Source organism: Rhinopithecus roxellana, chromosome 21 (assembly GCF_007565055.1).
Source record: "Rhinopithecus roxellana isolate Shanxi Qingling chromosome 21, ASM756505v1, whole genome shotgun sequence".
In the NCBI taxonomy this organism is placed as follows: Eukaryota; Metazoa; Chordata; class Mammalia; order Primates; family Cercopithecidae; genus Rhinopithecus; species Rhinopithecus roxellana.
This window is the reverse complement of record NC_044569.1, coordinates 63,073,130-63,100,335: the sequence shown is the minus strand read 5'-3', so window position 1 is coordinate 63,100,335 and position 27,206 is coordinate 63,073,130. Positions and strand designations below refer to the sequence as shown.

General features: G+C 42.4%; 1 protein-coding gene across 13 annotated transcripts in view; it reads right to left on the bottom strand.

Annotated features, from left to right (window-relative positions):
- Positions 1-27,206, bottom strand: part of ZNF532 (zinc finger protein 532) — a 129,764-nt gene that overhangs the window by 15,880 nt on the left and 86,678 nt on the right. For 11 of the 13 annotated variants that reach the window (XM_030926052.1, XM_030926053.1, XM_030926055.1 and 8 more), the window contains 2 exons: positions 24,358-24,520; positions 18,724-19,005 (listed from right to left, as the gene is read on the bottom strand). In XM_030926052.1, the coding sequence (XP_030781912.1) occupies positions 18,724-19,005; positions 24,358-24,520 (445 nt within the window). The remainder of the gene's footprint in view (positions 1-18,723; positions 19,006-24,357; positions 24,521-27,206) is intronic. The other 2 variants (XM_030926056.1, XM_030926057.1) reach the window with 1 other exon arrangement.

Sequence of the window (27,206 nt, the reverse complement as noted above, 5' to 3'; positions counted from 1 at the left end):
AAGACAGAGGCAAGTCTCAATCATTCAGAACCAAATTTATGTGAATTTATGCAGATAATCTAGCTAAAGCCAGTCATAACTATAAAGTGAAAAGAATGTTTTGTTTTTCATGTGCCATGCTCTAAACAGGTTCTGAGAACCAGCACTACCACTGTCATGCGCCTAGATTACCGAGGTGACAACTTTGAAATAAAGAGGGTTAAACCGACGTGTGCTTACCGCTATGCTTATTTAAAACAACAAAAACAAAACCAACTCTCCGAAGTTCCTGGTTATGAGACTGTCTGGTCTGCTGATGACATTGTACAATTGAAAAAGTAATGACGCAGAACAGTAACAAATGCACAAGAACAGAAGGCCAAATCCGGAGCAGATGGGAGAGAGACGTGTTGCACCGTAGTTTGAGCTTAGAGCAATGTCAGACACTCGGGCAGAGGAAAAAAGAAAGTGCTGAAGGAAGGCTACCTAAAACTTTCTAACAAGCTGCTAGCATCATGCCAATGAAACCCAGAAATGCCTGCCAGGGCACGGTGGGGCTACCAGGGGTACGTGCCTGCCACGGGCCTCTGGGTCCACCTCCACTGGCCAGTGGGGATGTGCAGCAGAGGTCTGGGGCTCTCACTACAGACCCTAAACAGACCTCACATCTCTTCTCTGTCAGGGTACTCTTGGGTCAATGCCCTCGTGCCATCCACTGGGTACCTCTTCATTAATCCTCATTAGAAAAGCGACAAAATAAATCTTGACTAATCTTTACTGCCTCTCCTTCACAATGATTGACGCCCCGGAAAGGAAAGAGAGCTGACAGGTGCCTTGGGGCGTGCACTGCCATGGCCATAAACTCTGAAACATTCACCAGAGACCACCTGACTATGAAAAAAATCTTTGCTGCCCTATTTGTCTGGATCTGGCTCAACTTCATTCCCCTTCTTCTACTTGCAGGCATCTGTCCTATCTTTGAAGCCTCCCTGGTTCTAAAGATGTTCATCTACAGATGGGTGACATGTTATTTCTCTTATTATTCCTGTTCTCAAGACAACCCAGTCTTCAAAAAGGGACCACTGGCAGGAATACACAGAATATTTTCTTGTAGTAGTTAAACAATCTTTTGGCCCTTTTAATCACAAAGCAATTGGAACAGAAAAAGGTCACTGTGAAAGATTTTTTCCCCATTTAATAGCTAGTATTTTATAAAAGAACAAATATGGCTGGGTGCAGTGGCTCACGCCTGTAATCCCAGCACTTTGGGAGGCTGAGGCAGGTGGATCACAAGGTCAGGAGTTTGAGACCAGCCTGACCAACATAGTGAAACCCCATTTCGGCAGGGCGTGGTGGCTCACATCTGTAATCCCAGCACTTTGGGAGGCCGAGGCAGGCGGATCACGAGGTCAGGAGATGGAGACCATCCTGGCTAAAATGGTGAAACCCCGTCTCTACTAAAACTATAAAAAAATTAGCTGGGTGTGGTAGCAGGTGCCTGTAGTCCCAACTACTCGGGAGGCTGAGGCAGGAGAATGGCGTGAACCCAGGAGGCGGAGCTTGCAGTGAGTAGAGATCACGCCACTGCACCCAGCCTGGGCAACAGAGCGAGACTCCATCTCAAAATAAATAAACAAATAAATTAATAATAATAATAATAAAAAGAAACCCCATCTCTACTAAAGACACACAAAAAATCAGCCAGGAGTGGTGGCATGCGCCTGTAATCCCAGTTACTCGGGAGACTGAGGCAGGAGAATCGCTTGAACCCAGAGTGGGAGGCTGCAGTGAGCTGAGATCGTGCCACTGCCCTCCAGACTGGGCGACAAAGCGAGACTCCATCTCGGTGGCGGGGGGAGGACAAATATTGCTACATAATAAAAATTACCGCTTGAAGACTTACACAGACTCTTTCTAGTATTTATTTCCACAAATCAAAAGACAAAAGAAACCAACCATTCCTTTTAAAGATAATTGCTGTTTTTATCAGATCAATAAAAAATGTGTTAACAACATTAGAAAGTAAACAAGCAAACACAAGCGTCAAAACAGCTAACAGACCTAATGATGACAGGTCACTTTCTCCACAGTCCTAGCCCCAGATCATATAGAGACTTTCCAACTGCCTGAATGACCACTTTAATAAGGTCCCACCAATACGTATAATCAACCATCATATCTGAAGGTGTAATAGAAAAAGGGCAGTGCACAAGTGACCCCTTGGAGTGTCCCAGGAAGGTGCTGTGTACCCAGGAGAGAGCCCAAGCTGCCGGGCAGCCATGAAGATGCTCCTCTGTGCTCCATGTCGGTGTTGATTGTGGTGCTGCAATGACTGGTTTTGAGGACACATGAAGAAAGGGTATGAGAGTGGAGCCCGTCTTCCTCCCTGAACCACCCTTCCAACTATAATGTGGACTTGCTGGATTTGGTGGACTGGACAGAAATTTCCTCTGTGCTGGTCTCACCCTAGATCCCAGCTCTCCTCCTGCCAAGCAGTAAGAGTGTGTTCTCACTCACAACTCAGAGTGGCTGCGGAAAAGCCCACACCCCGAGGCTCAGGCACAAGGGCTAAAGTGCTCTGCAAAAAGTCCTGCAGTCCCTCTGGGTCTGAAGTTTTCCCAACTTAAAACTAAAGCGAGCGAGCATCTCCTACCTCTCAGTTACCTTCTGGTGCTGTCTATCTTACAAGTCCTTATTCATTCAACCATGCCCGGGAATGGCCTCTTATTTCCTTTGATGTCCCCACCTGTGGCTAAATTATTTTCTAGTTGTTTTGGGTTTCAAGGTAATGTCAATTTACAGATGGAATCATGTCCTAAATTCTTAAAATCTGAAAATCTGGTTTGCCAATTAGATTAAGGAACACATTTTCCTAAAGAAATTACAAATGACAATTGCATTCTAGGCCAAGTCCGTAACAGCCTCACCAGGCACTGCAGTAGAATCACAACACTGGACCAATGCAACAGAGACAAAGCACCCTTTTTCAGCACTGATTCAATGAAGTCACCTAATATCAGTGCAAATCTGGGTTCTTCAAGGCATGAGAGATACGAAACTCCTCCCTGCCCCGCCACCCCAAGGGATCTATGTCTATGCTCTGCCTGCCACGGATTCCAGGGACAGGGAGGGAACCCTGGGTCCCAAGAAGGGACTTCAGGTTGAGAGAGGACAAGGGAGAAGGTTCAGGAAGGCACTGGCCTGGGTCTGCAAGAAGCCAAGGCTTTGCCATCAGTAAGCTTCCAGATATGGGAGCACCACAGTGAGACAGCAGAACCCAATCTCCAAGCCAAAAGGAAGAGAAGGGCGAGGAGCTAGACTCGCTGCAGCCATGGGCACTGGAAGCCGAGCTGGAAGGAAAGTGCTTGCCTGTGACAGTGAGGGAGCTTAGTCTCTGCCTATGGGAATGTTTTTAATCTGAAATATTTTTGGCCAGGAAGTCCTGGTATATTCTCCCAAAGCACACAGAGACAGGCACCAAGTCTCCTATTTTTCCTGTCTCAGCAACAGCACCAGCCCAGTGTCAAGGGAGCCTCTACCTTCTGGGCCCCTTAGAGATAAACAGGAAAAGCCAGGGGAGGAAATATCTTCCTTGGCCTCTAAAATAACAGCAGCCCTGTAGGCAATGAACTACAAATGTCTGAAGTATCTGTAAACATCTTAGTCACTGTGGTGTTCTTAAGCACCATGTTCTAACCCGTTATTGCCTGCATGCCTTGTAGGGTACTGACTTTTCAGAGACGAGTACCATATGTGCTGTACTTCATGCACAAAGATACAGCTTGGTATCCACAGCTCAAGTGCTGTAAATGATTTTTTCTAACACATGTTTAATGAGCCTGCACTGAACCACTCCCCTTCAGCCAGCAATTCTGGCCAAAGGCTTGCAACTGCCGTGCAGCAAGGTAGAAGGTGCAAATCTACAGTAATAAAAAGTGGTGAGAGTAAGTAGCTACAGCCAGTCCTCAGCCAAACTGAGGTCTGAAGCAGCCTCAGCAACCCAGCAGGCCATGGGAGACCAAATGCCGTGCATTTCAATTAATTCCTTCCACGGTTTTTACTGAGCTCTGCCTCTAACTTGCCAGGCTCTCCATGCCCTTGAGGAGATTATAATCTGTTGAACAACGGCAGAAAAAAAGGTATGGTGGAGGCAGCCACAGGTGCACGGAAGGGTGCACAGCGGGCAGAGTGGGGATGGAGAGACCTGCTGGCCACAACTAGCTCACAGGCAGGCAATGCGGCAAGGAAAGGCATGTCCAGGCAAAAGGAACAGAAAGTAACAAAGACAAGGAAGAATGTGGCATGCGTCAGGAAACTGCAAGCAGCTCTGCATTGCTGGAACAAGCATCGGGAGGGGTCCAGGGGAGGAGGGGTGGAAAAGGAGGCAGGGTAAGATCATGGAGGGCTCCAAGGCCGCCTGTGACAGTCACACTTCCAAGAGATGTTCTGGCAGCTGTGTAGGGTCTATCAGGGAAAGCTTTGTTATCTGACAGTGGGTTCTGTTGGGGACCCTCCACTGGGACCACCAGTCCCTAAATCCTAGCAGACTTTCATAAAGAAGCCCACTGACCTGATTACTGGACTCAACACCTTTGCCTTACTATTACTTTGTGTTAATAATCTCATTGCACATCCTTCGATGTGGGGTTTTTATACTTAATATCCAATGGGATGTACATTAATATACTCTCATGCAGTGTCATGAGAAAAGGTGCACACCGTAACAATAAAAAGGGTTAATAAAGCCACAGCTTTTTCCTCAGACCACATAACGGGACATACATAAATACACATTTATAGCCCTTCAACCTTGTTTATAGCAACCTCGGGTGAGTTTACAGAAAAATGCCTCCGACAGACAGACATCTGACCAGGCACCAACATGTCACACTAAAGAGCACATCTTCATAAGAACCTGAAAAAAAAAAAAAAAAAAGAAAAACACCTCTTCTGGCTATATACAAGATGTGGACTAATATTTTACAGTCTTATTTGTGTCACATTTTCAAAACAATGTGTTAGTCTGTCTTGAAAGGATTTATTTTTCTGTCTCTAATGGAAAAATAATCAGTAAATTTTAGAAATGGAAACTGGCCACTCGTCATTTCATTTTCTTTCAATTTAAGAGGGCAAACCTTATGGTTCCTTCTGTGTATCTTTCAGTTTGTTTCAGTTCAAGTGAAAATTGCCTGGTACTGGGACAAGCTTGGGGCTTTCCAGATTCTTGTTCATGATCCAAAAATAAACAGGTTTGCTAAAACACATAATAGTTGTAAAATATAATTTAGAAACAAATTATAAACACCAAGGCAAGTAATTTTAAGATAAACATTTTAAATTAAAGATAATAACCAAAGTAAAAATTCATGGTTTTTCTAGCTATTCTTAAAAATACGTAACACCTAAACTGAAATTATTCTCCAATCTCATCTTCCTGTTAGGCAGCTTTTATAAACTCTCCAGCATTAAGAGCAAAATCCCCTAAATAGCTTATCTCTCAGCTTAATCCCTTTACAGCAGAACTTCTCAAGGAGAAGAGAGAGGGTAGGAGAGTAGGAGGGAACGTATGTGAGTGTGAAGGTAACACAATTATCTAGAGAAATTTAAAAATAGACTTCACTCCTACCCAGGTCCTACCCACTTCTCCACATCACAAACCCCCACAACCAGACTCAAAAAAAAAAACCTGATTCTAATTGTGCTCTCTCCCTTGAGAGCCTCTGCTTTAAGATAACTCCCGGAGTCAAGAAGGGGCCTCTCTCTGGTGCATTTCTCCAGATTTTCGAGACTCTGCAGGAAGAGGCTCTGTCCCTCCCTCATGAGGCTTAGGCCCTGCTACAATCCATGCAGCCCCCAGATATATCCCAGGCAACTGCTAAATTCAAGCCATTCTAAAACATTTCATAATTCTGCAGGAAGATTTGCCCAATTAATTAACAACACCATGGTGCTGTTAACAGCAACTGCAAGTAATTCCAGTAAAGCATCAGACTCCAGCTAAGGAATGTAAAACCACGACACTCGGTCTTCCAGAACTACACACCTATGTCCAGTTAACGATGGCATAACCAACTTTAACCAAGATTGAACACCTAAATGAAAATGACTACATCAAAAGCAGAAATAAAAACTGGATGGAAGGTCATATTTGCTAACTGTCCCACATCTATACTGAAAGATTCAAGGAGACTAAAATTAAGCAGCTTTTGAAATGTCAGTTTTCATGCTGTGCAAACTGCGGAGTCTGGGCTAGAAATCTGCTTCTGCCAGGCTGCAGAACCCCGGGGTAAGTTACTGAACCTTTCTTAGGCTTCATTTCCTCACCTGAAAGCGAGATTCGTAACTGTCTCCCCTCAGGAGCCTGCTGCAATGAGATAGTAAGTAGGGTAAATCCCTCAGACAGGGTTAGCCCCAGCATCCTCAACACCCCACCTTCCAATTTAGCCACGAGCTACCAAAATCACCAGTAGTTCAATATGTATTTTAATATGCTCTGAACCAAATATTTTCAACATTCTTTTTACAACATATTTATAGCCTTACATTAAAAAAAGTTTTTATTAAATCAAGTGAAGGACTTTAGAAAACTACATATAGTAAACCATATTAATAAAATATCAAATAAATAAAATATAAATTGTAATAAAAATAAAATTAGTACTAAAAAGAATTATAGATTTATATAGTATAATAAATATATATAAGATATATATAATTATACATAAGAAAAATATTTAGAATATAATAAAAGTATAGGCCAGGTATGATGGTTCACATCTGTAATCCTGGCACTTTGGGAGGCTGAGGCTGGAGGATCACTTGAGGCCAGGAGTTTGAGACCAGCCTGGGCAACAAAGACGGACAACTCCCTCTGCCCCCAACTCCCTACAAAAAAATGAAAATCAATAAAAATTAGCTGGGCACAGTGGTGGTCACCTGTAGTCCCTGCTACTTAGGAGGCTGAGGTTGGCAGACTGCTCATGACCCAGAGTGTGAGGTTGCAATGAGGTATGATCACGCCACTGCATTCCAGCCTGGGTGACAGAGCGAGACTCTGTTTCAAAAAAAAAAAAAAAAAAAAGGCCGGGCGCGGTGGCTCAAGCCTGTAATCCCAGCACTTTGGGAGGCCGAGGCGGGCGGATCACGAGGTCAGGAGATCGAGATCATCCTGGCTAACATGGTGAAACCCCGTCTCTACTAAAAAATACAAAAAACTAGCCGGGCGAGGTGGCAGGCGCCTGTAGTCCCAGCTACTCGGGAGGCTGAGGCAGGAGAATGGCATAAACCCGGGAGGCAGAGCTTGCGGTGAGCTGAGATCCGGCCACTGCACTCCAGCCTGGGCGACAGAGCGAGACTCCGTCTCAAAAAAAAAAAAAAAAAAAAAATTATATATACACACACACACACACACACACACACACACACACACAAAATATCAATTCCAGTGGCCAAAACTGATGCAAAATAAGTTTCATAAAGCCAGCAGTGATGTACATTTCTAGCATGAATATACAAACTCTAACTTATGTGCCTTTTAATCACATGTGACACAAATGCAGAATCGAGTGAGAAGCCATCATTCTGTAACAGTTAACCAGAGAGAAGAGAACATGCAACTGATTTAAAGATACTTCTCCTAAGCCAAAAAAGATAGGAGAAACTTTTTTTTCATTGTACCTGTTGCTAGGGTAACAGGATTTTGGCAGGAAGTCAAAGTCGACATAGCTAAAAGATGAGTTTTAGAAGGATAAAAATCTATTCTCTCTCTACATTTAGATTAAATAAGAGACTTTGTAGTAAGGCATGCCTAATGACAACAGGGTGAACTCTAACAGAAAGAATGAAAATGAAACCATCTGGCAATGAACTATGCAAACTAGAGAGTATTTCAGTATTTTTATCCCCTTAACTAATGGCCATCACCACAGTACAGCAGGAAGACAGAAACAACATGGAGATTAATGTTTTCTTTATTTCACAAAGTTCTCTAAAGAAGTTTCAGGGAGATTAAGGGGGGAAATTATGCCCTACCACACATTTCATACGCACGGCTCGGTTCCAGGTTGTGTGGGTGAGCACTTCTAAAAATTTTTCTTTCTTTCTTTTTTTTTTTTTTTTTTGGAGACAGGGTCTCACTCTGTTGCCCACACTGGAGTGCAGTGACAGAACTACAGCTCACTGCGGCCTCAAGCCCTGGGCTCTAGCAGTCCCCCTGCCTCAGCCTCTGAAAGTGTTAGGATTACAGGCGTGAACCACTGCACCCGGCCAGGTGGGCACTTAAAAAATTTATATACATATATACACATACACACACATACTTTTCTTTTAAACACTGTGCAAGTGAGAGTCTCTGCGAAGCTCCACAGTGAATCTGACTAAGCATGGTGGTCCCAAACTGGGAAATCCAAGCTGATTGCCTTGCAATTTTTTTCAAAAGTAACAACAGCACACCTGCCTCAGTGGCCTGCTCATCTCTCCACACTCTGATCCTTTCATTCTCCCACTTTCCTTCACTGCCACTGCTGTCTTTCACCTACATCTCTGAGTGAACTGAAAGTGAATTTCAGAATGGAAAAGGCTACATAATAGCAAGTATTCCAAATCACATTAAGACATCCTAAAATCATTTATAATCAGGCTTTAAATTATATCGAACAGACTTATGGCCCAGCTATTCCTCTACTTACTAATGCTGTAATCTCTAACGTCCAGAGAGTTGTGTCCCCTGCCTTCACCACCAAGAGTGAACATTGGGTGGAGTCTTTAAACCAAGAGTGAACGTTGGGTGGAGTCTTTAAACAAATACACTTGAGGTCGACCTTCCCCAAAACATAAACTCAGCAAAGGTGTGTCAGTGCTACAGCAGCCACACAGTGAGGGCCGCAGCAATGAGCGTCAGCAGCAAAGACAGGTGCGCGGCAGATCCCAGGTGCTATGAGTGCTCCCGGCCCTGCCGCAACCCCGGAATCACCTGGAAGCTTTAAGAATGCCAGGGCCAGGGTCCCATCCCTGGTGATGCCAATTAGCTGGTCTAGGGAGCACAAGTGTGCTGGGCCGGAGGCTCTCCAGGTGATTCTCGTGTGCAGCCACCGAGTCAGGCTCACTGCTCCCCCTGGAGCCTTCCTGCGGACAAGGACTTCTTCCCAGAAGTTCTGTTTTGATCCACAAATTAGATTAACTGTAAAACCAAATGCTTTCTACAGAGACTTGGTTAGTCCATGGAATGACTTTTAGACTGTGACTGGTTTAAAATATCCACCTCACACCAGCAATGGCTACTACATGGATTACCACTGGTAGCTTCCTTTCATTCCAGTGTCCGAGGAGAAAGGTCACATTGGCCTTCGAATCCATTTTTTTTTCTTTAGAAGCAGTCTCGCTCTGTCATTCAGGCTGGAGTGCAGTGGCGCAATCTCGGCTCATTGCAACCTATACCTCCTGAGTTCAAACAATTATCCTGCCTCAGCCTCCCGAGTAGCTGGGACTACACAGATGCCTGCCATCATGAGGTGGGGTTTCACCATATTGGCCATTTTGGTCTCAAACTCCTGACCTCAAATGATACACCCACCTCAGCCTCCCAAAAGTGCTGGGATTACAGGCGTGAACCACCATGCCCAGCCAACCCTCGAATCCATTCTATTCCATTCTTTTACAAGTGAGCATTTGGCCACTACCTGAATACTTCCAGCAACAGGTAGGCAGACATTTCACTCACGCATGACCCCAGCTGGTCTGGAATTCTCACATGCTGGTCCTCACACAGAGGACATCTATCTGAAGACAGCTATCAAAGCTCCCTTTCACCCCAACTTCTCTCTTCCTCCTGCCACTGTTTCTAGACTCTCAGCATTCTGCTTACCCTCCTCTGCTAGTTGTCAGCATCCATCTTAAATTGGTGCAATGGAACCATTCCCACCGTTTAGATTCACTGTGGCCACCTTACTGCAGGTGGCAAATAGTATTTGTCATTCCCTCCCCTTTGCGGTACACAGGGGAATATATTTGGGGCTGCTCACATAGTTCATTCTGGCCAGTGACATGTGTTGTGCATCACATCCAGAATGACCAGCGTGTAAAGACTAGGCATGACTCTCCAGTCTGTTTTTCAGTAAACCTACGTTGAGACAATGGGGCTGAAAGAAACAGCCTTGATCACTGAGTTACCGATGGAAGGGATGACTGCCCCAGAGAAATGCAAACTCTGCATAGCAAACTCCGTATGTGCAAGAAATGAACTTTTACTGGATAAATCAATGGACTTTGGGGGATTGTACTGCCACACAGACTAAGCCGGTAGTTCGCAAAGTATGGTCCCAAGATGAGCAGCATCAGCATCAGCTGGGGCTTGTTAGAAATGCAAATGACCGGGTTCCCTCCCAGACCTGCTGAATCAGAAGCTGTGGGGTGGAGGCCAGCAACTAGCTGAACAAGCCCTCCAGTTAATTCTGATGCACACTCCAATTTGGGGAACCGCTAGCTAGATTATGGTGCCAAGTCAAAGGAAGGGTGTTAGCTTTCCTTGGTATGAATGCTACCTCAGCAGCCACAAAAAAGGATGGGTTGTAGCAAGATAGTCAAATAAAGACAGAATACTTTTTCATAGAACTTAGCTAAGCCATATCTATCTCACATACTATCTATCTACTTTTATTTTTTGTTGTTGTTTAAGTGAAAAGCTCTGCATTTAAGATCTGCCTTGTAAAATCCCTCCTAGCTTCTCTTCCTATAATCAAGTCATTGATAGAAAGACTGAGGAAAATCTGATCCGAGATGGAAGCTTTCTCTCCAACAAGGCAGTGAGCCATGAGCCAGCTATCCATGCAATATTTCATCCAGGCCCTCCTGCACTACACTGTATAGTATCAAAACAGAATCTGTCAACAGTTTTGCTGAAACCCAGTTTCTGTCCAGAGGGTTATTCCACCTACCAACTGGTCCCTCTGTAAAGAAAAGGAGATTTATCTGCAATCACGTTTTTAGTCTTCGCCTAGTTCTTTTCCCCAGTGCTCAGGCAGGAACCAGCTACTTCACCATCTGTTCTCTGAAATGGCTGTGCTCAGTAAGTTCAGACAGACTTTATCTGAAATCTTCAGAATCTACGCAACCTTCTCCTTTCACACAAGCAGGGTATCTGGCCACAGCTCATTCTCCACGACATGCATATATTTGCAATCTTCTTTCACCCCATGTAAAGATGGAAAAGTGGCCCAGTGCAACGGCTCACACCTGTAATCCTAACACTTTGGGAGGCCAAGATGAGAGGATCACTTGAGCTCCGGAGTTCAAGACCAGCCCGGGCATCAGAAGACTTCATGTCTACAAAAAAAAATTTTCAAATCAGCCAAGCAGGCCGGGCACAATGGCTCACACCAGCACTTTGGGAGGCCAAGGCAGGTGGATCGCCTGAGGTCAGGGGTTCGAAACACGTCTGGTCAACCAACATGGCAAAACCCCATCACTAATAAAAATACAAAAGGCCAAGTGGAGTGGCTCATGCCTGTAATCCCAGCACTTTGGGGAGGCCAAGGCAGGTGGATCACGAGGTCAGGAGTTCAATAACAGGCTGGCCAACATGGTGAAACCCCGTTTCTACTAAAAATACAAAAATTAGCTGGGCATGGCAGTGTGTGCCTGTAATCCCAGCTACTGGGATGCTGAGGCAGGAGAATGAGGCTTGAACCCAGGAAGTAGAGGTTGCAGTGAGTTGAGATCGTGCCATTGCACTCCAGCCCGGGCAACAAGAGCGAAACTCCGTCTCAAAAAAAAAAAAAAAATTAAAAAAACAAATTAGCCAAGCACAGTGGTGCCATGCCTGTGGTCCCAGCTACCTGGGAAGCTGAGGCAGGAGGATTACTTGAGCCAGGGAGGTCAAGGCTGCAGTGAACCATGACCATACCACTGTACTCCAGCTTGGGCAACAGAGACCCTGTCGAGAGAGAGAGAGAGACAGAGAGAGAGAGACATACAAACATATAAGACAGACAGATACAGATGGAAAAGCAAACTTATTTATGTTGGCTAAACCATTTCTTAGAGGCTTGCTGTCATTCTGGGACATCAATTCACCCTTAATCACATTGATTCCATTTTCTTTTGTTTTTCTTTTTTCTTTTTGAGGTGCAGTTTTGTTCTTGTCACCCAGGCTGGAGTGCAGTGGCACAATCTCGGCTCACTGCAACCTCTGCCTCCTGGGTTCAAGCGATTCTCCTGCCTCAGCCACCTGAGTAGCTGGGATTACAGGCGCCCACCACCATGCCCAGCTAATTTTTGTATTTTTAGTAGAGATGGGGTTTCACCATGTTGGGCAGGATGGTCTCGATCTCCTGACCTCGTGATCTGCCTGCCTCAGCCTCCCAAAGTGCTGGGATTACAGGCGTGAGCCACTGCACCTGGCCCTGATTCCATTTTCATTGGAGAAAGCAAAGCAGGAATTAAACACCTTTGCCTTCTCTTGGCCAAATACAAACATAACTTACCTGAAAACAATGACCTATGCCTGTCCTCTTTCTTCACATTCTACAAAATGTCTCTATTAAATATACCTTCCAATATTTGAATATATTTTACAAGCTTTGGTGCATTCTAATTTTAACTCAAAGCATCTGATAAAAATCCATTAATAGCCAAATACATCACTACGTCACACTAAATAACTGAGGAGCCACTTTGAAGCTTATTACTTTCTTCTACCTACCATTTCCCCAATTATAGTTTCCCATGCTAAGTGATGATCAAAATACAGATATAGAACCTCTTTAAAATATGTTTGCTATCATTTTCTAGAAAAAGATCCAGGCTCCCAGAAGAAATGGTTGACTGCAGGGCTAGGGCAGGGAAAATAAAAGATGAACCAGGAACATACTATGACACCAGAAAGTCCTCAGAAAGGATGCTTGTCCAGAAGACACAGGGGCCAACTGAAAGCAATTCCCAATGCCCACATGTAGGAACATTTAAGCAAAAATAATAATAATAATAATAATAATGATGATGATGATGATGATGATAGCAATGGACTCCAACCCATTGGATAAAATAAACATTCATAAATGCATACAGCTGTAAATATAAAACTGAGCTCATCTTTGCAGTGGAGTTCCAACGATTAAATGCAGAAGAAGTGATGGAAGTAGAAAGTCAACATTAAGTACTGTTGCAGGCAAGAATAAAGAATGGATGTTCAGATTAGTGAGTGAAAAAATGATGAGAAACAGGTTCTATGCATAGTGTCAAAGCATCTTCCCACAAGATTAATTACAAAGGGGAAGCAGGAAGTTACAAGGGGGATTTCTGTGGTTAGAAAGCCAGTTAGGCTGGCTGGGCGCGGTGGCTCAAGCCTGTAATCCCAGCACTTTGGGAGGCCGAGACAGGCGGGTTACCAGGTCAGGAGATTGAGACCATCCTGGCTAACATGGTGAAACCTCGTCTCTACTAAAAAATACAAAAAACTAGCCGGGCGAGGTGGCGGGCGCCTGTAGTCCCAGCTACTCGGGAGGCTGAGGCAGGAGAATGGCGTAAACCCGGGAGGCGGAGCTTGCAGTGAGCTGAGATCTGGCCACTGCACTCCAGCCCGGGCGACAGAGCGAGACGCTGTCTCCAAAAAAAAAAAAAAAAAACAAAGAAAGCTAGTTAGGTCCCTGAACCTAGACTGGAACTTGTGTGTATCTGTGACTAACACAAAGCCCCTTCCCATATGTGCAAGTAACAATCCAAAGAGAACTGCTTCAATCAGTGACCCCAGAGATACTCTGCAAGGCACAATGCCGTAAACCAGAGAAGACTGTAATAATAAAATGGATATACAACTTGCCCTCAAAGACTTCACTATTTACAAGGACAGCTAAAATCTGGCCATAACAAAACAGTAATACCAACTTTAGAAAGCGCAATAAAAATTAGACAATACACAAGCATTGAGAAAAAACTTCAAAAAGAGAAACTGATCAGTTTTTTACTGCTTTCTGTATATAGAATTTCTGTAACAAGAACTTCTTAAAATGCTGCTGCTTTAACTATTTTTCTTTTTTAAATAGCTAAAGTAGTAATTCAGCAAATTGTAGGTTTTAAGATTATGCCTTTAATATCTGAATAATATGCACTGAATATCTGTCAATTTTTTAAAAAGTATTTGACTTGATATTAGATTACAACAAATAACTGGAAAAAAGTTTAAAAACCACTGAAAGTGGATACTGACAATTCTTTTTTTTTTTTTTTTTTTTGAGACGGGGTCTCGCTCTGTCACCCAGGCTGGAGTGCAGTGGCCGGATCTCAGCTCACTGCAAGCTCCGCCTCCCGGGTTCATGCCATTCTCCTGCCTCAGCCTCCTCAGTAGCTGGGACTACAGGCGCCCGCCACCACGTCTGGCTAATTTTTTGTATTTTTAGTAGAGACGGTGTTTCACTGTGGTCTCGATCTCCTGACCTTGTGGTCTGCCCGCCTCGGCCTTCCAAAGTGCTGGGATTACAGGTGTGAGCCACCGCGCCCGGCCCCTTTTTTTTTTTGACACAGAGTCTCGCTCTGTTGCCCAGGCTGGAATGCAGTGGCACAATCTCGGCTCACTGCAACCTCCACGTCCTGGGTTTAAGCAATTCTCGTGTCTCAGCCTCCTAAGTAGCTGGGATTACAAGGCGCCCACCACCATGCCTGGCTCATTTTTGTATTTTTAGTAGAGATGGGTTTTCGTCATGTTGGCCAGGCTGGTCTCGAACTCCTGACCTCAAGTGATCGCCTGCCTGCATTGGCCTCCCAAAGTGCTGGGATTAACAGGCATGAGCCACCATGCCCGGCCAGTTCTGAATCTTAAAGACAAAGCTACTGAATATCTTTACTTAATAAGTGGAACTGTATGCAAAATATTTCTTTTTAGTAAAGTTCTGGATGGGAACTGAGAAGGGGAAGAAAGGTCAAAAACAATTACTGAAACCAAAACAGCCACTTAAAATGAGTAGCAGTGAATTATAATATTTTGACATAAATTTTTAACTTACGCCAGTTAAATTTACTCCTAACCTGAAATATTTACTCCAAACTTTATCGAAATAATAATCATACTAGAAGCAATAACACTAAAGTAATGACTGTACTGTGGTTGGCAGAATGCATTTAGATTATTCCTCAAGTTATTATATTTTATATATATGTATTTTAGGTCATAATTATGATACTAAAATCAAGTATACATTCAAAGTTCACTGGTTCAGAACACTGACATATTTATCATAATGCATAATAATATTTCATTGGGTAATCCAATACATTTGGATCTTTCCAATAACTTCTGGGCTGGTGGAAGTAAAAATGTATTCTCTCCTGAGACCTTTAGCCGAATACAATTTTTGATCCCTTATATGTGTATAGCGTATTTCATATTGATATCACATCTTAAGCCCATAAGGATTAGAGAATACTTATCACCTCATATATAGTTCTCTAGGTACTTAAACACAGGACACTGGAAGATCACTAAACATGTAACCATTTTAAAGAAGAGAAGGTTAAGTCTAAGAGGAGTTAGATGTCTTCCAAATTAGAACTCATTCTTGGTCTATTAATTCAAGAAATACTTTTCAACTAAAATGGAGACACAGATGTGGGTGCTATCTGTATATATACTGTACACGAGTAGCAAAGTTAGAAGAGTGGTTGAATTTTCCCAAGAGAAGGTTAAATGTTTCTAGGACAGAAACCTGATGGGTGTTCCAGTAATGGAGAGAGAACCCAGGAGAGAGTGGTACTCCCAATAAGGGTAGAAAATGCTTTTAGAAAGAACTTCTAATCATGTGAAATACTGCTGTGAGGTGAGTGGAGGTAAAGACAGGAACACGTCCAACAGACTTAACAACAAAGGGGTCACCAGAGAACTGGGTTCAGTGATAAGGTGGCAAGCCCAGGGTAAATGGGAAGGAAAGATAAAGACAGCAAGGTGCTCGCCTGGTTGTCTGAAGGAAGACAGAGAAAAGACAGCACAAGGGCTTTGAAGTCTGGGTGACTTGAGTGTTCTAGGAAAGGAGAAATGAATGGAGATAGGTAAAAGATGCTTGTAGAGGGGTGTTTGGAAGTGGGTGCTCCAGTATGATTTGGCGTGGTGGAACTCTCGCATTCAACACCACCCATTTCACTAGCTTATGAAGACGCTCCTCCCCTCTCCTTGCCCACTCATCTCCTTCATTCTCTCAGGAGGCTGAGGGAACAGGATTGAAACTACAATATAATCTGATGTGCCTTATTCCAAAGGCAGGGCCTCAACTCCTTCAAAGCTAATCCTAAAATCCTACTAAGCCAAACATTTCCATTCTGATGAACATCTCCATCAAAACCAAGGGCACAAGCATGCACACACATGTAATTCAGAGTGGTATCTCTGCGCAGGTCCAGAGCAAAGGCTTTCAATCAGTGTTACATTTCATCCCACCAACTTTTTTGAAATCATCTCCTCCTCTTATATCCTAGATCTAATCATTATCTCATATGTAAGATAAAGATAGTTTTTTTAAAAAGGAAAAGAGTTCTGAAATGTTACAAGATAGTTACAGAAATCTCATGAAATGAAAGGACTGGACTACCGGATGATGACGAAGGCCAGCTCCTGTTTGACTCTTATGCAATCTGGTAGCGGTGCCAAGTGAAGACTCCCTAGAACCACCACATCAGACTCTGACAGCACCCCTGGCAGTGTATTTATACTGTAGATTATTAAAGTATTGCTCCTTAAAAACTACCCAGTATTTACAATGAACACTGTACAATGCTAGCAGGAAAGCCTAAGACTAAGATGATTAAATAAGCAACATGCCACTAAAACCAAATATATTCTGTAAGTAACTACTTTTTATATCAAGACATACTGTAGTGAGACCAAATACAATAAAAACATCTTTTTGCAATTTGTGAATATTGTAATCCAGCCATGTTCACAGGCCATTTGGATAATCACAAAAGAAAACATGTCAGTTTCATGAGTAGCTCAAACAAGTAGTACAAATAAATGAGATTATAGAACAGTTCTTAGCACATTTAATAGAACAAACTTCTCAAGAATGTAGTGTATACTAATTACAAAACAATTCCTACGTACTCTCTATAAAGGGTCACTATGCATGACTATTTTGTTCTATTGGCTTAACTTAAAGCAGTAAGATGACTTTCTTTAAAAATGTCATGTATCTGAACCCATTAATCAATCTCAGTATTAGGACTACAAATGAGACAAGCTGGTATTATGTTCCTCATGATGAAATACAAAAAGAATACAGACCTATGACATATTATTTTGTTGTTTTTTGGTTTTGAGACAGGGTCTTGCTCTATCGCCCAGGCTAGAGTGCAGTGGCATGATCATGGTTCACTGCACCCTGGAACTCCTGGGCTCAAGTAATCCTGCCTCCCAATGTGCTGGGATTATAGGCATGAGCCACCATGCCCAGCTGACATAGGCTTATCTAAAAAATTCAAATCTAATCAAAATTCCAGGAATATGAGATAAAGAGGAACAAGTTAAACGGTGTCAAAAAGTAGCAAAGTCTGGCTGGGTACAGTGGCTCATGCCTGTAATCCCAGCACTTTGGGAGGCCAAAGTGGGTGAACTGCCTGAGGCCAGGAGTTCAAGACCAGCCTGGCCAACATGGTGAAATCCCATCTTTACTAAAAATATTAAAAAATTAGCCGAACGTGGTGGTGCACATCTGTAATCCCAGCTACTTGGGAGGCTGAGGCACGAGAATTGCTTGAACCCAGGAGGCAGAGGTTGCAGTGAGCCGAGATCATGCCACTGCATTTCAGCCTGGACGATAAAGTGAGACACTTTCTCAAAAAAAAAAAAAAAAAAAAGTAGCAAATTCCATGTTGGTTCCTAGCGTCAACAAGTTAGAAAAAAAAAGTAGCAATTACCCAAATCTAGTAAAGTGAGGGACAACCTATATATATAGGATAAACAATCCAATTTTTCTAACAAATCAACTGTACATTAAAAAATAAAATGGAAGGAGGACTACGTAAAAAAAAGAACGACACAACAACCAAATGTGATATGTGGACTTTTTGGATCCTGACCATAACAAACCAACTTTGAGACAATCAGGAAATGTCGATACAGCCTAATACTGTATTTAATACAGTATTAGATAATATTGAAAAATAATTTTGCTAATGTTATTAGGTCTAGTCATAAGTATTTTTTAAATTTCTTATCAGTTGGAGACATATACTATTTAAAAGAGAAAGGATATACATATGTGACTCAGATTTTTCAGCGATTTTGAGTTACAGACCTTCTACTGGAAGTAAAAGGATGTGGTTCCTCTTCCCACTACCAAACTCAAGGAAGAATCATGTAAGTTACACAAATGCTACCGGCAGTGTTCAGCATTTCCACTGTCTTTCTCTGCTCCTTTCTTCCTTAGCTGGTACAGGGATAGAGGTAAATTCAAATGCCTTTAACCTTGGTTTACTGTATTTCTCTTTCCTAAGCTATAAACATGAATGTGGTAGGTAACTTACCACATTCATGCACACCAGTCTGGAGGAGTGCATGTGAAGGCAATGACTAGGAAAACTAAAGACTGAAGGATTTGGAAAGGTCCATTTTACAGATAAAGAATTGAGGCACAGAGACACGAAATGATTTTTAAGGTCACACCACTAATTACTGATAGAGCCAAGCCAAGAGCCCACATCTTGGAAGCTTGCCAGTCCAGTGCCCTCTCTTGCACTCACCCGGAGCAGCTTTCATTCTTTACTGACCTTCCCGTGCTCCTTCCTCACGTGGGATATGTACACATCTCTCTGCATGAACAGGCGGTCACACTCCCAACACGTCCACCCAGGACTGGCCACTTTCTTGGTTTCCACGGATTTTTTCACAGGAGATGGAGATTTCTTTTCCAATTTCTCTTTCCCATTCATGGATTTGGTGTCCTCTTTGTTCTGATTTGCTGAATTTTGAGTTGTAGGCTTAATGCTCAAAGGCAAGTTTATACCCAAGTTTGGAGGCCCTTCAATACTTTTCAATGTTCCATGCATAGACTACATTATAAAAAGAAAAGAAATATCTATCACAAATCACAACACTAAAAGAAAGCACAAGTATGCTATCTTAATATGTAGTACACATTTCAATACCATTTTATATTCATTCAGAAGTATTTCTTAATATATAAAGAAAAAAACCTAAGCTAAATATACACTTCAAAAGAGATAAAAGTCTGTTACAAGTTACGTATTTCTCTTTCCAAACGCTTTTTAAAGGCCTATATATTTATACCATTTTAAAATTCTTTAAAGAAAGACCTCTGTATTGAACACAAATTAATCCTGGTACTTTATCCTCCTGTAACATCCCAGAGTGAGGCCTCTATACAACCAACCATTTCGGAACAACCCTCTCCTTTCTCATCAGCCTGGAAATGTTTAAATAGGCTAATACATTATTAGGAATTCAACTAGAACAAACTGACTTGAGCAAACATCTAAGGTCAACACATTAGTAAATAGCAAGCCTTTTTCTTTTCACGCCTTTCACATTCTTGGAATACTTGTAACAATCTGGGTTTTTGCTGGGTTTTGTCAGTAATTTTCATCTCCTTACACCTATCCCGACCCATCCTTTCTTACTGATGGCAGCCAGGCTTGAGAACTACACACATTAGATACTCACGTCTTTTTAAACTGCTTAGCTATCTATTTTCATCAACATAATAGCCACAACAGCCATGTTCAACTTAAACTCACTGGATTTCAAATTTGAAAAGGGTAAAATTAGTGCAATTTGATTCTAAAGACCAGCTCACTTTGGTTTTTGTTTTGTATTCTAAAAGCATGGAATAAAAACAGAGGGATGGGGTGTATGCAGTGACTCATGCCTATAATTCCAACACTTTGGGAGGCCAAGGCAGGAGGATCACTTGAGACCTGGAGTTTGAGACGGGTCTGGGCAACATGGAGAGACCCCATCTCTACAAAAAGATTAAGAAATAGCCGGGCATGGTGGTGCATGCCTGAAGTTCCAATTACTCAGAAGGCTGAGGTAAGAGGACTGCTTGAGCCCAGGAGTTCAAGGTTACAGTGAGCTATAATCACGCCACTGCACTCTAGCCTGGGCAACACAGCAAGACCCTGTCTCAAAAACTAAAAACAAAAACAAAAAAAGAGGGTGGAGGAGAGCAAAAAATAAAATCTTTGCCTCTGTATACAATATACAATTTATCTTTGAATAGGGTCGTCTCTTCTTACTAGCAGTCAGGCTTGCAGTCAAACCATGAATTCCTGAACCTACAGAAAGACAACATGAAAAATCTTTGCTAAGAGGCTTTCCACACATCCGAGTTTCCCTGGGTCACAGAAACTGACGCTGAAAGACCTCAGCTCCACATTCCTTCTTGGATGTTTAAGCCAGCCATTCCTACAGGACACTCTCCATCACACTTTTTCAAGGTAAGGTTCTTCTCTAAACAGTGCCAAGAACTAGCTAACCTTCTTCAATACCATTTTCCCCCAGAGGGAAACGGGTTCTATCATCTTCTCATTGGCTGAAGTCTCAAGGTCTACCCAAACAGGCAACAGCGCATAAACGAGGGGCTGAGGCGGGGCGCAGTGGCTCACGCCTGTAATTCCAGTACTTTGGGAGGCTGAGGCGGGTGGATCACGAGGTTAGGAGATCCAGACCATCCTGGCTAACACGGTGAAATCCCGTCTCTCCTAAAAATACAAAAAATTAACAGGGCGAGGTGGCGGGCGCCTGTAGTCCCTGCTACTTGGGAGGCTGTGGCGGGAGAATGGCGTGAACCCGGGAGGCGGAGCTTGCAGTGAGCCGAGATCACGCCACTGCACTCCAGCCTGGGCGACAGAGTGAGACTCCGTCTCCAAAAAAAAACAAAAACAAAAACAAAGAGGCGCCGGGCTGAGGTGGATGGATGTCTAACCATGTTCTTTGCAAAGAGAAAATCTGAAGCAAGACATGATTTCTTGATAGCCAAAAACTATGCCTTGCTTCACACCCACCATGCAGGGTAGACGGTTTCTGTGTTTGATTGCTCTTTTTCAAAAAAGAAGCAAAGTTTTTCCATTTTTGACATTTAAAACCTAAAGAAAACAAAACCTAAATCCCTCTAGCAACTTTTTGTAAGTTTCTAGGCAAATGCATTTTTACTAACTGATAAGCTGAAGAAAGGATAAAGTATTAAAGTATTCTTCTGTAAGAAAACCTTAAAGTGCTATAGAAATTACAGAAAAGAAGCAACAAGTTACATTGTAAGTAAAATTAAGACTGTTAAGGCCAGGTGCAGTGGCTCAGGCCTGTATATCCCAGTACTTCAGAAGGCCAAGGCAGGAAGATCACTTGAGCCCAGGAGTTTGAGACCAGCCTGGGCAACATAGTGAAACCCTGTCTCTACAAAAAATACAAAACACAAAAACTGACCAGGCGTGGTGGCACATGCCTGTAGTTCCAGCCATTTGGGAGGCTGAGGATGGAGGATCACCTGAGCCCAGGATGTGGAGGCTGCCTTGAGCCCTGATCATGCCACTGCACTCCAACCTGGGCAACAGAGTGAGACCTTACCTAAAAACAAAACAAAACAAAAAGACTCTGAAAAGCAAATACCTGGGAATGGTGGCTCGCACCTATAATTTCGATGCTCTGGAAGTTCAGGTGGGAAAACCACTTGAGACCAGACGGTCAGCCTGGGCAACATGGCAAGACCTGCCTCATTCATTCATTCATTCATTCATTCATTCATTCATTCATTCATATTGTCATTTTTAAATAAAGAAACAACTTATTTTCAAATGGATTTTTCCTTAGCTCCTATGACAATAATTAATTTGAACAAATGTTTGTAACTTGAAAGTTTACTTTAAATACCAATGTCAACATGGAGGTCCTACAAAGTAAATAAGTTTATATTTTGGTAGGAGAAGAAAATGACACAAATCGGATTAACTGGGCAAACAAGGCTCCATCTTTAAGTGAATATGTATGTGGAGAAAACTTGTGCCTGTTCCACTTCCTCTTCCTTCCTCACGAAAAACTGCACAGAACAGGCACAGGCAATGTAAATAAATAAAAAGAGCTAAATAGATCATCTTAAAAATTAAAAAAAACAAACACCAATATGTCTTTAAAACTATGCTTACCCATCCCCAAACATATAAATGCAGGCTATTTTTAAATGCATAGAACATACATGAAATGAGAACATAAGTGATTATTCCCACTATTTTCATATCATGTGTCTTGCATAGGTTCAGATGAATAAAAACAATTATTTCCTCCTTGTGGCCACAGGATTTTACCACTCCTCTTCAGTTTCTATTTCTTGGAACCTTGTATTCCTCCAAATTCACTATTAACACAAGGAAGACCCTAACTACAAAGTTGATGACCCGACTTCCAGATGCAAGATGAGTTCCAGAAAGCAAATGCCTTAAAAGCCTCTTAAGAAGCAACTGCTCTTTTCTTATTTTGTTGTGGGCACACATTTAGTATGTTAAAATATTTTGGTCTAATCCCAACATCCCTAAATTTTTTAAAGCAATTTTAAATTCTTCCTGATGTTTCATTAAATAGATATTTACTATCAAAATAATTACGTGATTTTAGCTAAAATAGTTAAAGTATCTTAAGAGAATTTTACTGTACTTCAAGTGAGAATGATGAAAGGCATCTCTCATGCATTTTATTCACCCGAGTAATGCCATCACCACCACTATCTTCACCTTGCCTAGAAGGAGACAATCTCCAACATGTTCATTTGCATTAAGCAATTACTCTACATGAACTCACATATGTTCAATACAGGAAATGTCAAGGATTCATAATCCAGGCATTTAGCCGACATGAGACCAGAATAATTCAGGGACTTTACTTGCTCTTCAAACTGAACTTTTTTGTATAATTTTTTGTTTTTTTTTGAGACAGAGTCTTGTTCTGTCACCCAGGCTGGAGTACAGTGGCACAATCTCGGCTCACTGCGATCTCTGCCTCCTGAATTCAAGTGATTCTCCTGCCTCGGCCTCCCAAGTAGCGAGGATTACAGGCATGTACCACCACACCCAGCTGATTTTTGTATTTCTAGTAGAGATGGGGTTTCACCATGTTGGCCTCAAGTGATCCACCTACCTTGGCCTCCCAAAGTGCTGGTATTACAGGTGTGACCCACTGTGCCCAGCCTGTATAATATATTTTTAAAAGAGCAAAACTAAAAGAAAGAGATTGAGTTCCTGATAATATGGGGTCTCTTGTTTCTCTGTTTAAAAAGTAAGTCATTTTAATCTCTGAAAGCCAATGGATATTACCTCCTAATCACACAAGGAAAAAAAAATGCTTAACATATTACAGTGGACAGTTAAGCAGCTAGAACTAAGCACTGGACTTAGTAAGCTTAAAAGGCTATAAATAGATTTCTGTGCCCCTTTTGGGGGTTGGAGAGTAAAATAGACCACACTGGATATTTATTCATTTCATTAACTGAACACCACTAGGTGCCAGGTACCATACTATATCCTAGATATTTAACAGTCCATTTACAATGCAATCTTTACAGAAAAGAAAAAAAAAAAAAGAAACTAAAAGGTTTAGGGGCATTAATTACAATGCAAACCTAACCGCTTAAATAATTTCAAGGGAAAAAAACCTTCATTTTTCTAAATATACCAATATTTGTATGAATTAGCATAATTCATCAGAGCTCTTGTCTGTTTCTAAGTATTATACAATACTGAATTCTCAAGAAAAGGAAAACTTCGGCGTGGTGTGGTGGCTCATGCCTGTAATCCCAGCACTTCGGGATGCCAAGGCGGGCAGATCACCTGAGGTCAGGAGTTCAAGATCAGCCTGGCCAACACGGTGAAACTAAAAGTGCAAAAATTGCAAAAATTAGCTGGGTGTGGTGGTGCACACCTGTAATCCCAGCTACTTGGGAGGCTGAGGCAGGAGAATCACTTGAACCTGGGAGGCGGAGGTTGCAGTGAGCCAAGATCGTGCCACTGCATTCTAGCCTGGGAGACAGAGGGAGACTCTCTCTCTCTCTCAAAAAAAAAGGAAAGGAAAACTTCACAGTCATCATTTTCACATATTAAAAGAAAAAGAAAAAGAAAGAAAAAAAAACCCTAGTACTTTTTTACTCTTAACATCAGGGCAGGCATTGGTTCCTTTTCACGAATCTTTTCGTAGGCAGATCAGGACTCCTGAATGAAAAGCACCCCACAGTCAAGTGAACACACGATGACAGCACGTAAGTTGCTCACTGACAACGACCAGCATCCATCCCTTCCCTCGACAGTGAGGCGTGCTTTAGAGTCACCTGCAGCTCAGCCTTGATTTATGACCAGTGAATGGATCTGTAATTCATTTAAAGGAGAGGTTAGATGCACACACACCTTGATATGGTCCATCATAAGTTGCTTCTGTGCATATAAAAGAGAACAGTCTGGACACTTGAAAACAGACACCTTCTGGTTTTCAATGTGTTGGTCAAAGTGGCGATACAGCAAGGTTTGCAGGGTGAACACAGTGTCGCACATGGAACACTTATATATTATTCTAAAATAGAAGAGTGCAGCAAGATCATGTCAGTCAGCCTGTTTTAAGTCAAAGGAGCTGCTATTTTATAGCTAAAGAACTCGGGAGGCAGAGGCACACTGAGAACACACAAACACAATAAATAGAACAACAATTAGCTTTGAAACAAACTTTTGAAGACAAATGGCATCACTCAATCGTAGATCAACCTTAACATTTTGAGTAAAGATGTATTTGGCTACATTTACTTAGAAATCTAAATTAATGACCATTTTACTACTCACAGATCTATAACTGGCACATGTTTGCACAAAGTCTTCATGTTACTTTAACACAGAGCAAACACATCCTTTTTTTTTTTTTTTTAAAGATTTTTTTTTTAAGATCAGACCAGGCAATGATGATACCCTAACTTGGAAAAGAATGGTAATCTGATTAATAAACTAAATAGGACTACTCAACTCCAAAGTTTCCGTTTAGAGTCAGTAGCAATTTTACACTTGAATGTCAATATTTCTATACCTGTTCTTAACACAGGAAGCCCTACACTAGTAAACAAATATACACTAAAATCAAGAAACAGAAAATAAAATCGATACCACTGTTATTTCAACAATGCTTGAATGTTTCTTATGCTTTGAATGATTTAAAATATTCACTTGTCTCCTACAAACTATTTCCATGACTAATATGTTACTAACAAGCAGCCTCCTCAAATGAATTCAGCAGACCTGAACCTTCTGAACATAATATCCTTCCTGCCTATCCACACTTTCTACTGAAATGAGGGCACGAGACGTCTGGAGAGGGTAGAGGACTGCGTCTACCCTGCCGCCGGCCTCTGCCTCCAATGGATGTGATTGGTCATTTGTGAACAGTTCTGATGGCAGCAGGTCACCATTTTTTAGTCACTGCTCTGGGTCACCCTGGCGCATAGGGGAGGGCCTATGGGCATCTGTATTTTCTCTGGAGAACTGTGAGAATGGGCACAAAGAATTCTAAAGAGCCGCTTAGGAAAAGGTCAGAGAAAAGCCGACTGGATGTGAGGGTCAGAAAGGAGGAGAGAGAAGTTGAGGTTTTACCTGGTATTCCTAGGGCCAAGGTGAAGAAAGGAACGCCTCCTAAACCACGTGCCTTCCCTCTCTCAGGGCCCACGCAGCTTCAAACCTCACTGTGCGATTCTCTGTCCAAAATTACAGATTTAACTTTTTTCTCTCTTTTTTTTTTATTCTACTTTAAGTTCTAGGGTACATGTGCACAACATGCAGGTTTGTTACGTATGTATACATTTGCTATGTTGGTGTGCTGCACCCATTAACTTGTCATTTACATTAGGTATATCTCCTAATGCTATCCCTCCCCACTATCCCCTCCCCACAATAGGACCCGGTGTGTGATGCTCCCCTTCCTGTGACTTTTTTCTCTTTTTCCCCCATAAGATTTATAAGTTTAACTGGATTGGCCTGTTTTTTAAAGGTCTTGAGATGTTACTTTACTGCAGAGCACAAGTAGCCTTGGGGGCGGGGGTGCTGAGGAGCAGGCAAGGTTTTCAGGATCGTACACTGCAGCACAATGTTGTACACTAATCATGTGTCATCATTCAACTGTAGCAGGTGTGACAAAGATGTTCACTTTCTCCCTGTTTGAAACTGCTTAGTGTTGTGAACAGCCCAAATGCCCAAGAGTATAAATGGTTAAACAGAAAACTAGGCCGGCATGGTGGCTCATGCCTGTAATCCCAGCACTTTGGGAAGCTGAGGCAGGTGGATTGCCTGAGCTCAGGAGTTTGAGACTAGCTTGGGCAACAGGGCGAAACCCTATCTCTACTAAAAATACAAACAATTAGCCAGGCGTGGGAGTACACACCTGTAGTCCCAGCTACTTGGGTGGCTGAGGCACAAGAATTGCTGAGGCCCAGGAGGTGGAGGTTGCAGTGAACTGAGATCACGCCACTGTACTCCAGCCTGGGCAACAGAGCAAGACTATGTCTCAAAAAAAAAAAAAAAAAAGAAAAAAGAAAAAAAGAAAGAAAGAAAACTATATGAAGGTTTTTAAAAATTATGTCACAGAGCTATACCAATGGCATGGAAAGATTTTCACGCAAATTAAAACAGAAGATAACAAGACAATATATGATATGATCACATTTTTTAAAGGGCATAGAAAAGAAAGAGAAGGCATAGGATTGTCGTCATGTCTGCTGCGTAATAGTATATGTATTTTTATTGCTTTGTTTGTCTCTATTTCCTGTTTTTTCTGTAGTTGGCACAGGAAAATTTTTTTTAAAGGATAGACTTGGCCGGGCCTGGTGGCTCACGCCTGTAATCCCAGAACTTTGGGAGGCCAAGGCAGGAGGATCACCAGGTCAGGAGATTGAGACCAACCTGGCCAACATCGTCAAACCCCGTCTCTACGAAAATATTTTTAAAAAATCAGCCAGGCGTGGTGGTGTGCACCTGTAGTACCAGCTACTCGGGAGGCTGAGGCAGGGGAATCGCTTGAACCCAGAAGGCAGAGGTTATAGTGAGCTGCGACCACACTACTATACTCCAGCCTGGCGACGGAGTGAGACTCCATCTCAAAAAAAAAAAAAAAAAAAAAAAAAAAGATAGCTTCAAGAAAAGAACTCAGATTTACTAGCTAGGCTAAGACACTGCTCAGAACTCAGCAGGACGCAGTGGCTTACACCTGTAATCCCAGCACTTTG